At 35.3% G+C, this 16,281-nt stretch overlaps 1 protein-coding gene across 1 annotated transcript in view; it reads right to left on the bottom strand.

Annotated features, from left to right (window-relative positions):
• The window catches only part of RAD50 (RAD50 double strand break repair protein), a 67,796-nt gene that overhangs the window by 23,346 nt on the left and 28,169 nt on the right, over positions 1–16,281 (bottom strand). The window contains exons 8-20 of the mRNA XM_008538475.2: positions 13,517–13,710; positions 12,905–13,111; positions 11,643–11,825; positions 11,026–11,183; positions 8,453–8,628; positions 7,799–8,036; positions 7,201–7,390; positions 6,651–6,777; positions 5,998–6,191; positions 3,941–4,051; positions 3,410–3,502; positions 3,222–3,335; positions 615–742 (exon numbers count right to left, since the gene is read on the bottom strand). Of these exons, the coding sequence (XP_008536697.1) occupies positions 615–742; positions 3,222–3,335; positions 3,410–3,502; positions 3,941–4,051; positions 5,998–6,191; positions 6,651–6,777; positions 7,201–7,390; positions 7,799–8,036; positions 8,453–8,628; positions 11,026–11,183; positions 11,643–11,825; positions 12,905–13,111; positions 13,517–13,710 (2,113 nt within the window). The remainder of the gene's footprint in view (positions 1–614; positions 743–3,221; positions 3,336–3,409; positions 3,503–3,940; positions 4,052–5,997; positions 6,192–6,650; positions 6,778–7,200; positions 7,391–7,798; positions 8,037–8,452; positions 8,629–11,025; positions 11,184–11,642; positions 11,826–12,904; positions 13,112–13,516; positions 13,711–16,281) is intronic.

The following is a 16,281-nucleotide window of genomic DNA, read 5'->3' on the forward strand; positions in this document are numbered from 1 at the left end:
AATACACAATTACCAACACTGAGAAGTTATTGAACAACAGGTGTCATCATTTTGTTCATAATATGTCAAAGACAAAATATAATTTTATCTCAATTAAACTATTAATTTCTGCAGTAATCCTTACTAGAAGTTTGTACTCCTCTAATGAAAGCAAAATTTCTCTTATACAAGTATAAAAAGTATAATACTGAGCAAAAAAGGTGAAATACTCAAACTTTTCTGATAACTTGGCAGATAATACAGATTTTAATGTATGCTGTAAAAATCTTCATTCATTATATATAGCTCTGACCCAGGCAGGCCCCGTAGGCCATATATTCTTTACGTTCAGTACCATTACCTTGTGGAGCAGGCTAACAGAAATCTGGGGACTTGGCAATTTTAATCCTGCCCATCGCTGCAGTATGACTATAATTCTATATCACTACTTCAGTAATTCAATTTGTAAGGCCATGAAATGTATTTGTATAAAAACTCTGTCCACCTTCCTATAAGTCTCAAGGGACACTTTGGCTAAGGGCTTACATTCCTTTTAAAAAACATGTATTGAATATTCTTCACAATTTCAGTAATAAAGACCTTTATTTAAACTAAACACTATTTTAAAAACATACTTTTTCATTTGTAAAACTTGCATTTGACCCATTTCCTTCAAATGGTGTTTTCTTTCTTCTTCAACTTCTTTTAGTTCCTCATTTCTTTTTCTTAAAGTGAGGTTATCCTGTAGCCATCTTTCTTGTATCTAAATGTAAGTATTAAATCAGTTAACAAAAATAATCAAGTTATCAACATGTGATTCATAACAGGCAACTGCTGACAGGTAGTGCTAACTCTGCCTTACTTAGAATCATGTTAAACTCAACAGAGGGAGAATAAGCCAGGGTAAGGAATCTCCAGGCCTGGACTAATCTGGATGGCCCGCAGACACACAAAACAGAAATTTAGATGATGAAATTAAAAATATAACTAGATGTTTTAATATACCTACACCCCATGGGATATTGCATAGTAACCCCACAACAGAGCCTACTGATCTAAAAGATCATAAGAGAGCAATACTATCAGTCTCCCCCCGCTTTTTTTCCTAGTTGTATTTGTCTCCTAACATGTGCCAAGACTGTTAGATACTGTTAAGGGTCAGATAAGATCTTTACCTTCAAGCTTACAAATTATACAAGGCAGGAAGAAATTTCACAAAAATAGTATATATCTATGTCCTTGATGACACTTTCCTGGCCACCGAATTGAAAATTTAAAAAGTTGGCTGTTCTTTTTTTTTTCTTAAAGATTGGCACCTGAGCTAACAACTGTTGCCAATCTTTTTTTTCTTTTCTGCTTTTTTTAACTCTGCAGATCCCCCCGATACATAGTTGTGTATTTTAGTTGTGGGTCCTTCTAGTTGAGGCATGTGGGGCACTGCCTCACTGTGGCCTGATGAGCGGTGCCATGTCTGAGCCCAGGATCAGAACCGTTGAAACCCTGGGCCGCTGAAGCAGAGTGTGCGAACTTAACCACTGGGCCACAGGGCCAGCCCAAAAGTTGGCTGTTCTTATCGAGCAGTTTTGTCCTTAAAAAGAGACTCAATGACTTAGCAGCAGCAGCAACACCAACACAATTATTTCAGTAGTTTTCCTGGTGATTATAATGGACTATGTTGTCAAGAGACAAGCAGGAAACAATTTACAAATTGACTCTTCGGAATTTGGAAAAAAATTTTTCCTGTAAAAACAATGGTGGCTTGGCCCATAAAAGCCTGAACATAGAAAACTCATCCCAAGTTCAGCAATAGAACATCTTAATTAGGACCCTCCTGCAGTAACCCTTACAGCTGTGTAAACTCAGTGATGTGGGAAGCGGGAGGGAGGGGTAAATCTTTGGCACTATCTTGTTGCTCACAATAATGGCACAGGAGTCACCAGGGAAAAAGAATTTGGGAGGTGAGAGAGAAGAAGGGAAGCCAAGGACTTCTCTCACATGCTTAATGTTTATTTCCAACCCTGCCCATCTATGAATCACTATGTTGAGTTTTTTTTCCAGTTTTCTTGGAAATAAAAATATATATACATATCTATTAAAGGTATTACTATAAGCAGTTAAAGGTGTCTAAAATGATATGGCTATAAGTGTCTTTTTGTTGCCAAGGCAATCCAATGTACCACCTGCAGCTGCTGTGACTCTCCAAGATTCTTCTATGGGGGACTATGCTTGTACTTTTTTCTTATTTGGAACAAGAGAATGTGCCCTTGTTTGCTTTCAGCTAATATTATTTAACACTGGAATTTGCTTTCATGACCACATGAGAGGACTCTTCAAAGGGCTATCACATTTTTAGGTGAGATTGATTTCTGGCACAGAAATGGTGTAGTTTTTAAAGGCATTAACTATCATGGTTGTATAAGTCACGCTGAAGATGTTTCTCAATGTGATTTTAATTATATCATGGAAATTAACTTCCCTAAAAGAGAAAATAAATAATATAGGAACCAAATGAAAAACAACTTTATATTTTACTTAGAGACAACTTTTAAGAATATATTATTACACTTCAATCCCTATTTTGTGTGAATTTATCCTTCATAGAGCTGTGTTAAAATAAGTAAGAAAAAAATACAGATATATGTAGGATGTTCACTGACATAGTTTGCAATAAGGAGAAAAAGTAATCAACTTAAGTAAGTTACGGTGCATACACAAAAAGAAATATTTTATAATCATTAAAAAGGCGGCGGTAGATCTGAGTTGAGTTGATATGTAAGATCAAATTGCATTAAATGAAAAAAGCAAGGTGAAGAGCATCAATGGTATGATCTCATCTGTACACACAAACACATACATACAGATATATTACCTATTTATCTGCTGGCATATGAATAAGAACCTTCTTTAAGAACAAACAAAAAACTGTTAACAGTAATGACATCTACAAGTGAGACTGAAAACTGGCAGAAGGAGAGGGAGACTTTTATGCTTTAATTTTAATTATGCTATAATTTTATGCTTTTATGTTTAAACTTCTGGCAAGTGGGTCTTTTACTAAAAATAAAAATGAAAAAAAGGAAAGAAGAAAAGACCATGTTATTAGAACTGCTTTTCTCTATTGTTTGCATTTCTATTCAATGGAAATACTGAAAATAAAAGTAAGAAGTAAAAAATAAAGAAAAGAATGTTATTTGTATAAGCAATACCATAAGTCACCATAAGCCATTAGTCATTAGACCTACCTTCTGTGTATCAATATCTTGTCTCATGATTCGCATATCCGTATTTATCTTTTCTTTGTGTTTCTCACATTCACTTAGTTGAGCTATTACTTTATTAAGTTCATCTTCTTTTTGCTACAAAAAAGAAAATTCTTTAAGCACAAGAAATAAAAATTCAAACAAATAAATAATTTTAAGTTTTAAATTACCTTCTTATAGTCGTCTTTCCCGTCTTGAATATAATTTTCAATGTCTTTCACATAATTATGAATATTTTTAACCTTTTCTTTGATATCATTCATCTGTGGAAAGATATTTATTAAATAACACTGACTGGGACCAGGGCATTTAAGATTTACTTCCAAGGAAGTATCTCATACTAAGGTAACAAAAACTTAATAGGAGAGCACAGTGAAACACTGGCTTGGAGGTTCGGAGCAGTGTGTTCCAGTTTCCATCCCAGTAAACCATATGATCTCAGACAATTCTCACCATCATCTGTGGGGCTGAATTAAATAGTCTCAGTTCCCAATTTCTATTTTAAATGAAGAAGCAAAACAATTTAAGTTTAATCCAACAAGAATTTTTAATGTCAAGATTATGTCACAAATCTGAAAATACTATTTATCTTATCATGTTTTTAATTTCATGTGAAATACTAGTGTCCAACATGGTGCTCTGAACATAATAATAAGTTTAGTATATATATTTGATAAGTAAACATATAAATGAAATCTTACTTTATCCTGTGCTATTTTGTTGCTTGAATTTTTTTTGTTGATTAATTCTTCTTTTTCCTGCTGGAACTTTTCCAATGTTGTTTCCAAAGGGCTTACCTGCTCTTTAGCATCCTAAAAATATAAAGAACATAACATCTTATATAACATTCCATTATCTTATTTCACGTGTCAGAATTTACAGTCATAATAAAAGTACTTTCTATGTGCCAGGCTTTAAAAATCAACTCATTTTCTCCTTCCAACAACCCAATGAGGATGATACCATTATTTTCATCTCATATTTCAGATGAGTAAACAGGCACAGAAATGATTTGTCCAGGGTACAACAGCCAGTAAATGAAGGAGCCAGGATTTAAATCCCATCCAGCTCCAGAGTCTGTCTTAACCACTAACCTACCACCTCAGTCACTGACTTGATTCTTAATCTACTCCATGTGTTCCCAACTATATGCGCATGTGGCCTCAGGTGTAAGTTTTCATGAGTTTGCAGGGGCCCAGGTCAGCACCATATCACCAAAGAATAGGAAAGCTCATTCAGTCCAGGCCTCTCTTTTCCAGATGGAAATATGATTATAAAGGATATTTTTTTTTTTTTACACGAAGATTAGCCCTCAGCTAACTGCTGCCAATCCTCCTCTTTTTGCTGAGGAAGACTAGCCCTGAGCTAACATCCATGCCCATCTTCCTCTACTTTATATGTGGAATACCTACCACAGCATGGCTTGCCAAGCAGTGCCATGTCCACACCCGGGATCCAAACCAGTGAATCCCGGGCTGCCGAAGTGGAACGTGCGACCTTAATTGCTGTGTCACCAGGCCGGCCCCTATAAAGGACACTTGTCCTCAAGCCTAGTTTGCTAAGGCTAAGTACTTATTTTATGGTAATAAAAGCACACTGGTACATTGATGTTGGTGTGTTTACACCTATTTTGACAGGAAAGGGGCTTTCAAGTAACAAACTATTTTACTAATCAGAAGTCCACATCATTTGGGCTTGTAACATCTCTACAGCATGATTAAATGATAACCACTGTTCAAAATAGCTCTTTAAAAACGTGTAAAAAAGCACTTTAAGATCTTGAACTATCTAATGAATCTATAAAGGTAGAAGCAATTATTTCGTATTACTTTAATGTAGGTGTATTTTATCACACTGGGAAGTGGTATGGTGTGATGAGAATTCAAATGTCTTATACATCAGAAGACCTACCTGAAAATTAACCTTGCCTTCTACTAGCTGCATGAACTTGGGCAAGCCAAGAGATATCTGTAAGTCTCAAGTTCTTTTTCTATAAAAAGGGGATTTAATCACATATCTCAACAGTTACTGAGACACTGAACAGTTTAATGTCAAAGAGCTTTATAAATAGTACAAAATTATACAAATGTAAGGTAGGTACTATTTTATTGGATCATACTCTAAGTCTCTAATAATTTGTAATCCAAAAATACTTAAGAAAGAAACATTTATACTAATTAATGATAGACTCAGTAATATATTTAGTGCTTAGTGAATGAGTATAATTATGAAAACTGAGATAAGACTGTTTCCAAAACTGTTAAAAAATTTAACTGGTTGGGTCCTAGATTTGATTAATCTAGATGAGGGATGCCAAATGGATTCTATTCCACGTGGCAACTCAGTGGCTACTTACTGTATTGGGAAGCATTCTGAGACTATATCGGGAACCAAACAGAAAAAGTGTTATGACTGAGAGGCAGTGTCTGCCGTGGATACAGGATTTGTAGCTAAGACAAACCTCCTATACAACCAAGAATCCTTCTATGGAGTTAGCCAGCCACCACCTGACCACCTCCCATAACAGGAAGTTCACTATTTAACCAGGCAGCCAGTTCTTCCTTATTATGGCCAAAATTCTTCTCCCAGAAATCTTTACCTATTAGCACAAGTTCTGTCACCCAGGAGCAACACAAAGAATTATTATATCATTTTCATTTGGTCCTCACAATAACCATAGTTCTAGTCTACTACATCAATAAAGAGCATTTCACACATTTGAAAAAATTAAAAAAAAAATATGTATGAATGTTCTTACCTTTATCTCTCTGTATAAGGACTGAACTTCAGTGGATAATTCCACAGTCTGCTCCTCCAGTTGCTGACGACGTTGTAAATTAGTGGATATCTGAAGTTTCTCTGACTTAAGTTCATTTGTTATACTTTTTAGGTATTGAATCTGTTCCTGCTGATCCTGTATAAACTTACGATTCAATTCAATTTTACTGGAAACTGCACAAAAACATATTGACACACTGATTAATGTAGGGGTACAGAAAATACTACGAGCAGCATCCTTCCAGTTGTATAGGTCTATGGAATTCACAAAGGCTGAGTGTCTGCAGGTCCCAACTACTATAACAAATGTGCCACAAGAAGCCCTATAGCCCCCAAACCTGCATGTTGTTCCCTCCTGGCCACCCACAGGTAAGGCTCCCAGGGCAGGGATGACTGAGAAAGAGTACAGCTCATCTGATACTCCACATTCAAAATTCCCATTGTTGAAAATCTGTTGTGCAAAGCAAAGAAACAGAGAAGTGATGCTTTTGAGAAAACAGAGTGAATATACTATAGACTGGAAGGAAGAAAGACAGTTCCTTGTCCACATAACAGGTATAAAATTTACAATAAAAAGCATATGCTGGGAATGTTGAAGGCTTTATGGGTACATGAGGAAACAGACTATATTACCTGTATCTAATTTGTGTTGTTTTTCTTGCTTTTCCTGATTTACTTGTTGAACAGTTCTATCCAAGTCTAGTCCTTGTAGCTTAGCTGCTTGTTGTGCAATTTTTCTTTCAACGTCTTTAAGCTCCATCTTAAGAATAGAACAAAGTTATTTTCTTTAAGAAACTTACTGTATTATCATCATTCAAAATGTTTAAAAATTGCTATTAATTACTTTTTAAATCTAAATTTGTAACTGCTTTTGATAAAATTTTAACAAAGTTTAACAGAATAAAAATGAAATTAATTTTTAATTAATTTAATGATGTAAACAAAAGGAAGCAGACTAAAAAAACAAATAAGACTACTTCTGAATTCTTATAATTTATGAATAAAAAAATATAAACCCAAGAATATAAATAAGCAGGTACTCCCTGAGACTATTTGAAATTGAGGATGGGGAACTCTAAACACAATCTCCACCTGAACACTAACTACTGTTTTTAACACTCACATTTCACATTCAAACTACCATGAAACAAATTTTATTCTGCTTAAACTACAATAACCTTACCTGGAATCTCTCCATAATTGAAACATCTGTCAGACAAACTTTAGCACTTTCTTCTTCAGGCATTATTACACCCAAGAGTGTTTCCTGTTCTTCCACATCATTCTTTAGGCGCTGTATGTCTCTGTTAACATTTTGCAGTTTGTTTCTTAATTCTGGTATTTCCTTCTCCTTCAAATCAATTATGCTTTGCCTTAACAAAAAACACAATTAAAAATAAGCTATCTAATGTTCTCTCATAATGAGGCTAAGGTTATGTATTTTTGGCAAGAATATCATAGAAGTGATGCTGTATCCTTCTCAGGGCATCATATCAGTGGGCACATGATGTCAGTATGTCTTATTACCGGATATGTTAACCTTATTCACTGGGTTAAGACAGAGTCAGCCAGATTTATCCATCGTAAAGTTACTATTTTTCTCTCTGTAATTAATAAATATCTTAGGAGAGTTACATTGAGACTACATATATATTCTGTTTCTCAAACTCTGCCTACTGATTTTAGTATCCATTGGTGGATCTTGCTCGCAACAACTATTACAATTATTGTTGTTTAGTGCTGCTGCTACATGTACAGCAACGGTAAATCCCTCTTCTCACCTCACAGGCACAAGTCCCAGCATTTCATCTCGCCGCTTTTCTTTTTTCTTTAGCTCTGATTCTGTTGACTTGAGTTTATCTGGAGCAAGCCGCAGCTTAGACTGCAAATCACTGATGACTTCTTGTAATTCAGCTTCTGTCTGAAAAACTCTCTGACAGACGGGGCAACATGACTGGTTTTCATCCGTTAGCTGAGTAATGAATTGGGAGTAAACTGCTGTGGCTCCAGCCAGCATGGCTATTTTAAGAAATAAATATATTCCCAGTGAGAAGAATATCTAAGTCTTCTTTCAAAGGGCACAATATATTCGGATTTGTATAAATTATTTTTTAGTAACACACAAAAAAGTATAACAATGTTCTAGAATTTATCATGTGCTAGAAACTGTTCTAAGAACTTTACACCTATAATCTCATTTACTGCTCCCTAACACCCTAGATGGTAGATAATTATGTCCTCAGATGATATATCTGAAGTTTAGGAAGGTTTCAATAATTTGTCCAAAGTCACACAGTAAGTAAATTGTAGAACCAGGACTAAAACTTAAGGCACATGGCTCTAGAACCAAGTTTTAAAATCTCCCATCCTTATTAGTTACCTGTGAATGAAAATTCAAAAATGTCAAAGCACCTCATATAAAGTGGGTACCTTACCTCGCTGTTTTGAGGATTTTTCAATTTCTTCTTTAAGTCTATCCAAATCACTATCAAAATCCTGGCTACCACAAACATCAAACAGCTTGTCTTCATAACTGGACAACTGCTCTTCCTTCCTTTTTATTTCAATATTTATATGATTTTTATTTTGCTCAGCTGAAGCCAGTTCCTTGCTAAAATAAGAACAAATATGGATCACAATTTTAAAGCATGAGAAACGAGTTTGAAAAGTTTGAGTAAATAGATACAAGACAAATTCTACAAACAAATATTACAAAGATTTACTGAGCAAGAACTTTTTTTTAGACGTCTTGGCAATAGTCCACTTCTGCCTGAAGTCTCCCCCTGGGACACTGACACCTGCCACCCCTGGTCGTGGGCCTGCTCCCAGAAAAATGTGTATGGGCAAAATTCTGCCTGGTTTCTGGGGATTCATGATCTTAGATCCTGGGTTAAGAGCCTCAGCAAGGAGAATATGTTTGCTGGATCTATTGGAGGGAGAGAAAAGGAAAACATTCTCCTAATTCCCTTTGGACTCTTTCACAAAATTACTTCCCTTCCCTTCTGTAAAAACTTTTCCTTTGTCTCCTCCTTGCTGCTGTCCTGTACTTATGTCCTAATCACTCATTCCCTCTTATTCACCAAAGACGTTGCTCACTAATACAATTTATCTCTACTCTAACTCTTAAACATCATCCTAGCCAACCTCCGTGCCTGCAGAGACAGGGTTTTACAATTTGTAGAATATGAGGCACTAGTCAAGTCATGTAATCAATTTAATGCATTGCATTCAGCATATTATTTTAAAAAATGAAACAACAGAATAGACTGAAGTAGACTGTGCCAGGTTACAAAAGGTACTATTTTGAGAAATTTGTTTCAGATAAACGTGTGAGCACATGTATGCTTCATCTTGATACTTCCCATTGTGAATCACAGTAAAAATCTGGAAGAACATAACTGATGTAGATGATGCTTTCACCATCCTAGCCACTGAACACTGCTCATCAAGGTCACCATCTTAGCAGCACCAAACACACCCTCTTTGAAGGAATATCTTCTTAAGGCATCCTAGACACCACTCTTACCTGGCTCTCTCTGACTCCCTGGGCATGTCCCAATTTCCTTCACTTGCTCCTCTTCTTTTGCCTGCTAACAGTTTAAATGCTAGTGTTTTCCAGGAGTCTAACTATAACCTTTTCTATTCTCTTTGCATAACTACTTCAAGGTGACATATCCTATATTAATGACTCCAACTATCAGATACAAAGCAACAACTTCCAATTTTCTGAACTTAAAACTCTAATATTTTATTCCCTAACAGACATTTCCACAAGAAACATAGATTTAACATGGTCAAAGCCAAATCCACTGTTTTTTCCTCAAAAGTCCGTGTGGAATTTTTTGACCCTCTTATCCAACCATGACTCAGGGTGACATATGAAAAAAGTGACCACTTTTTTCTGTTGCAGTAAAAAAACATGTAACATAAAATTTACCATCTTAACCATTTTTAAGTGTACAATATAGTGGTGTTATCTATATGCACATAGTTGTGCAACAGATCTCTAAAACTGTTTCATTTTACAAAACTGAAACTCTATACCCATTGAACAACAATCCCCCTTTCCCCCTCCCCCAGCTCCTGGCATCCACCGTTCTACTTTCTGTTTCTAAGAGACTGACTACTTTGGATACCTCATATAAGTGGAATCATGAAGTATTTGTCTTTTTGTGACTAGTTTATTTCACTTAGCATAATACCCTCAAGGTTCATACAAGTTGTAGCAGCTAGAGCATTTTTCATTCCCACTAACAGTGTACAAGGGTTCCAATTTCTCAAAATCCTCATCAACACTTATTCTTTTCTGTTATTTTGATAGTGGCCATCCTAACTGGTGTGAAGTGATATATCATTGTGGTTTTGATTTGCATTTCTCTAATGACTAGTGATGTTCAGCGTCTTTGCACATGCTCGTTGGCCATTTGTATATCTTCTTTGGAGAAATGTCTATTCAAGTCCTTTGTCCATTTTTTAATCTGGTTATTTGGTTTTTCTGTTGTTGAGCTACATGAGTTCTTTATATATTTTGGATATTAATGTCTTATCAGATTATGGTTTGCAAATATTTTTTCCCATTCTATGGGTTGCCTTTTCTCTCTATTGATTGTTTCCTTTGCTTTGTAGAAGTTTTTAAGTTTGATGTAGTCCCATTTGTCTACTTTTGCTTTTGTTGTCTGTGCTTTCCGTATTATATCCAAGAAATCACTGCCAATTTCAATATAATGAAGCTATTACCCTATGTTTTCTTCTAGGAGCTTTATAGTTTCAGCTTTCACCTTTTATAAAGGAGAATTTTAATACTCTCACTTAGTTCTGCAAACTTTTAAGGAACAAGAGCCCCAAGTTACTATGTGTTACCATTTTCCTTAATTCATAAAATATAGGAGAACTAAAGTCAACTAACAAGACATACCATTTCATGACAATGAACGATTTTAAAACAATTAAAAATGAAAGCATAAAACAAGAGACTTCGATTACATCTCCAAATGTTGCAACTACTTACTTCAATCTGGCAAGTCTGTCTCTGGTCTGATTAATTTCTTTTGATTTACTATGAAGCCAGTCTTCAAGCTGTTTTTTGTTGGGAAAATACCCTAACAATGAAGTTAATTCATCACTGTGCCTAGATTTTATTTTTCTGATTTGTTCATCTTTGTCAGCCTACAGGAAAAAAAAAATCTTTTAAAAATAAAGCTTAACATCTCCATAGTATATCAAGAAAAAAATAAATTCTAGACTGATTAAAGTTCTGGGCTTAAAAAATAAAACTACAAAAATCAAGAAGAAAATACAAAATTTCTTAAAGTCGTAAGAGTGAGGATGGCCTAACCCACAAAAGAGTAACAAGTCTGACGATGTAAAAATTAAAACTTGTGTATGATATACGATAAAAATCAAAGCACTGTGCATGTGTATTTGTGTGTATACACTTCCATATTATTACCTTTTTGTAATTAGAAAATACTTTTTAAGCTTGAAAATCTAATTCATAGAACATTAAGCTCATTTAATCCCTCAAATATAAACCCAATACCAACTAAATAGTGTATCACTTATGAATATAAGATAAGCTAGTTTAAAGATCAGAAAGTATAATTAGAACAAAAAGAAAGGTCATACTTTGTCTTTGGTCAGCATCTCCATCTGGGTGCGTGTTGTTGTATGATGGTTTAATTGCTCCATCTCCTGGTCCAGTTTACGCAGGGTCCTGTCTAGGTCTGCTTTCTCATTTTGAAGGCTTATCACTTCTGTTTTTAACATTTCTACATTGCTGCTTTTCTCAGCCTTGCTTAGCTCACGTTCCTTATCAAAAATTCAAACAAAGGCACAGGTTTATATATGCGTGTCATGATAAAATGTATTAGAAATCAATTGCTCCTCAGAATGGTCAAGATATTACTCTTTCCTCCTAACCAACCAGACAAAAAACATAAAGAATAAGATTTTTAAAGAAAATCTTATGAAGTTACCTTACTATGTTATAATGTAAGAGAACTAGTAAAAAAAATGTAGAGGGGTCAAACAGGAGAGAAAACTGAGAATCAGTGCAAAATTAAGAGAAATCTGTCTAGGTATATAGTTTAGTAACTCTTCAGTCAATAATTAAGTATTTATGAAGTACCTATGTAACTCACTATATTGGCTGGCATGTAGAAACTATAAAAATTGTGCGAGGTGGTCCCTAACCAGTGCCTCCTCATCACAAGGCAATATTGTGATAAAGTGCTAAACTGACAAAAATGTACCCTAGATGGTGAGTTAGAGAGCAAAAAGAAATGTTTACCTAAATTATCAAGATGGAATTTGAGAGGGGGATTTGCCAAGTTTTGGGATGCTTACTTTGGTGGTGGTGATGTGAAAGAAGGGGACAGATTAGAAACAAGGAAGAAAATTTGGAAATTCATGAAAAGAAGAGATGGGCTAAGAAAATTTCTACCACAGAAAAAGTGATAACATGGCAATAATCATATAAAATCTGCAGTGTGCGGAACCTAGAGGGAAAATACTTGTTTTTTAAATTTTGGTAAGTGGTTCTTAACCAAGGGTGCTCATAAGAATCACCCAGTTTTGTTTTGAACACAAATTTCCATGCCTTATTCTTAGAGATTTTGATTTGGAAGGTTTGAGGCAAGATCTAAGTGTAAGTACTTTTAAAAAGCTTCCTTGGTAATTCTAATTTTCAATCCACCAGGTTCCAGACCAAAGAGCTGGGTGATTAAGATATTTGGATGAATTCATTTTATATGAGATTGATAGACAAGGTTAACATTTTTACTAAAATGCCACAACCTTAGGATTAGCAACAGATAAAATACTTCAGAAGGCAAGATTCTAAATGTCTTACACCTTAAAATTATTACACTACTCAAATAATATCTTACAGCTTTTGTGAGCTCCTGGTCCAGTTCAAGAATCCTGTCTGAAGATCCTTCCAACTGCTGTAATTCGTACTTCACATTTTTCAGCTCATTCTGCTTCTTAGTTAGGATTTCTGATTTTAGTTCAATTATTCTTCCCAGTCCAGTTTTCTTATCCCTTATCTCATCTATCTGTTTTTGTTTCAGACTCTCTTTTTCTGCATAGTCATTCTAAATGCATATGAGAAGCAAGAGTATTAACAATTTTTCATTAAACAACTCATTAAGAAAAAGTTTCTTCATTGCAAAAGTAGTACACACACACTGAGGAAAAAACAGAAAAGTATAAAAAATGTAATGACTACCACCCAGACATAATCATTAGTAACCTTGAGCAAATTTTCCTTTATGATTAGCTTTAAAAAGAAATTTTACTTAAATAAAAGATGTAGGTCTGTATTTTCTTCATATTTTTATCCTTGTAAATTTTAAAAAATTTGCCTCCATAAAGGTTTTTTTCTACATTATAGCAGATTCTATCCTAACACTTATCCAAAAATATGACAAAATAAGGTCCACCCAAAAATTAAAACAATTCAACTAGAGAATCTGACACCGACAAAAGAGAATATTTACCATTAGGTGGCTGGCAGTTTCTGCTTCCCTTTCTTGCCTCTCTCTCACAAGTTTGTGAAAATTTTTAATCTGTCTTTCACTGAATGGTCCACGTTCAAATCCATCTAATTCTAGCTGTGATGCCAAAGACTGAATTAATGAATCTCTAGCTCGGACATGTTCTCGATGACGATCTTCCTGTAGCTGTAGACGACCTTTAAAACACACAGCCATAATACTTTCTTTCAGCTGATTTTTTAAAAATTGAGATAATTATACATTCACATGCAGTTATAAAAAATAATACTGGTGTCCACTCTCACCACTCCTTTTTTTTTTTTTTTAGGGAGCTTAGCCCTGAGTTAACTACTGCCAATCCTCCTCTTTTTGCTGAGGAAGACTGGCCCTGAGCTAACATCCATGCCCATCTTCCTCTACTTTATACGTGGGACGCCTACCACAGCATGGCATGCCAAGTGGTGCCATGACCATACCTGGGATCCGAACCAGCAAACCCCGGGCCGCTGAAGCAGAACGTGCGCACTTAACTGCTGCATCACCAGGCTGGCCCCTCACCACTCTTATTCAACATAGTACTGGAGGTTTTGGCCAGAGCAATCAGGCAAGAAAAAGGAATCCATATAGGGAGGGAAGAAGTGAAACTCTCGCTGTTTACAGAAGACTTGATCTTATATATAGAAAACCCCAAAGAATCCATTGGGAAAATATTAGAAATAATCAACAACTACAGCAAAGTTGCAGGGTATAAAATCAACTTACATAAATCAGTAGCATTTCTATACTCTAATAACGAACTAACAGAAAAAGAACTCAAGAACACAATCCTATTCACAATCGCGACAAAAAGAATAAAATACCTTGGGGTAAATTTAACCAACGAAGTGAAAGACCTATACAACGAAAACTACAAGACTTTCCTGAAAGAAACTGATGACAACATAAAGAGATGGAAAGACATTCCATGCACTTGGATTGGAACAATAAACATAGTTAAAATGTCCATACTACCTACAGCAATCTACAGATTCAATGCAATCCCAATCAAAATCCCAATGACATTCTTTAGAGAAACAGAACAAAGAATCCTAAAATTCATATGGGGCAACAAAAGACCCCAAATTGCTAAAGCAATCCAGAGAAAAAAGAACAAAGCTGGATGCATCACAATCCCTGACTTCAAAACATACTACAAAGCTACAGTGATCAAAACAGCATGGTACTGGTACAAAAACAGGTGCACAGATCAATGGAACAGAATTGAAAGCCCAGAAATAAAACCACACATCTATGGACAGCTAATCTTTGACAAAGGAGCTGAGGGCCTACAATGGAGGAAAGAAAGTCTCTTCAACAAATGGTGCTGGGAAAACTGGACAGCCACATGTAAAAGGATGAAAATTGACCACTCTTTTTCACCATTCACAAAAATAAACTCAAAATGGATCAAAGACCTAAAGGTAAGACCTGAAACGATAAGGCTTCTAGAAGAAAATATAGGCAGTACACTCGTTGACATCAGTCTTAAAAGGATCTTTGTGGACACCATGTCTTCTCAGACAAGGGAAAAAACAGAAAGAATAAACAAATGGGACTTCATCAGACTAAAGAGCTTCTTCAATGCAAGGGAAAACAGGATTGAAACAAAAAAACAACCCACTAACTGGGAAAAAATATTTGCAAATCATATATCCGACAAAGGGCTAATCTCCATATATATAAAGAACTCACACAACTCAACAACAAAAAAATCAAACAACCCGATCAAAAAATGGGCAGGGGACATGAACAGACATTTCTCCAAAGAAGATATATGGATGGTCGATAGGCACATGAAAAGATGCTCATCATCACTGATCATCAGGGAAACGCAAATCAAAACTACACTAAGATATCACCTTACACCCATTAGAATGGCAAAAATAACCAAAACAAAAAGTAACAAACATTGGAGAGGTTGTGGAGAAAAAGGAACCCTCATATACTGCTGGTGGGAATGCAAACTGGTGCAGCCACTATGGAAATTTCTCAAAAAATTAAAAATAGAAATACCATATGACCCAGCCATCCCACTACTGGGTATCTATCCAAAGAACTTGAAATCAGCAATTCCAAAAGTCCCATGCACCCCTATGTTCATTGCAGCATTATTTATAATAGCCAAGACGTGGAAGCAACCTAAGTGCCCATCAACTGATGATTGGATAAAGAAGATATGGTGTATGTATATATATATATATATATATATATATATATATATATTCACAGAATGGAATACTACTCAGCCATAAAAAAGGATAAAACCCTTCCATTCACAACAACATGGATAGACCTTGAGGGTGTTATGTTAAGTGAAATAAGCCAGATAGAGAAGGACAATCTCTGTACGACTCCACTCATATGTAGAAGTTAAACATGTAGACAAAGAGACCAGATTAATGGTTACCAGAGGAAAGGGGGTTGGGGGGTGGGCACAAAGGGTGAAGTGGTGCACTTACAACACGACTGACAAACAATAATGTACAACTGAAATTTCACAAGGTTGTAAACTATCATAATCTCAATAAAAAGTTAAAAAAAAAATCCTGCAAGATCTCTTATATTCTTCTCCCAGTTTCCCGGTAACTGTGGTATTGTGATACAATAAGAAATACATATTTGGTCTTTGTCCTCAGTTGCTGGCACAGAGCTCCTAAAACTCTTAGAATTTCTGAGTGACAGGGGTGAGAGGAGTGTCTTTTGTTAGTCATTATATGTACCTTTGAAAT

The sequence above is a fragment of the Equus przewalskii genome, chromosome 13, assembly GCF_037783145.1.
Source record: "Equus przewalskii isolate Varuska chromosome 13, EquPr2, whole genome shotgun sequence".
NCBI classification, from domain to species: Eukaryota; Metazoa; Chordata; class Mammalia; order Perissodactyla; family Equidae; genus Equus; species Equus przewalskii.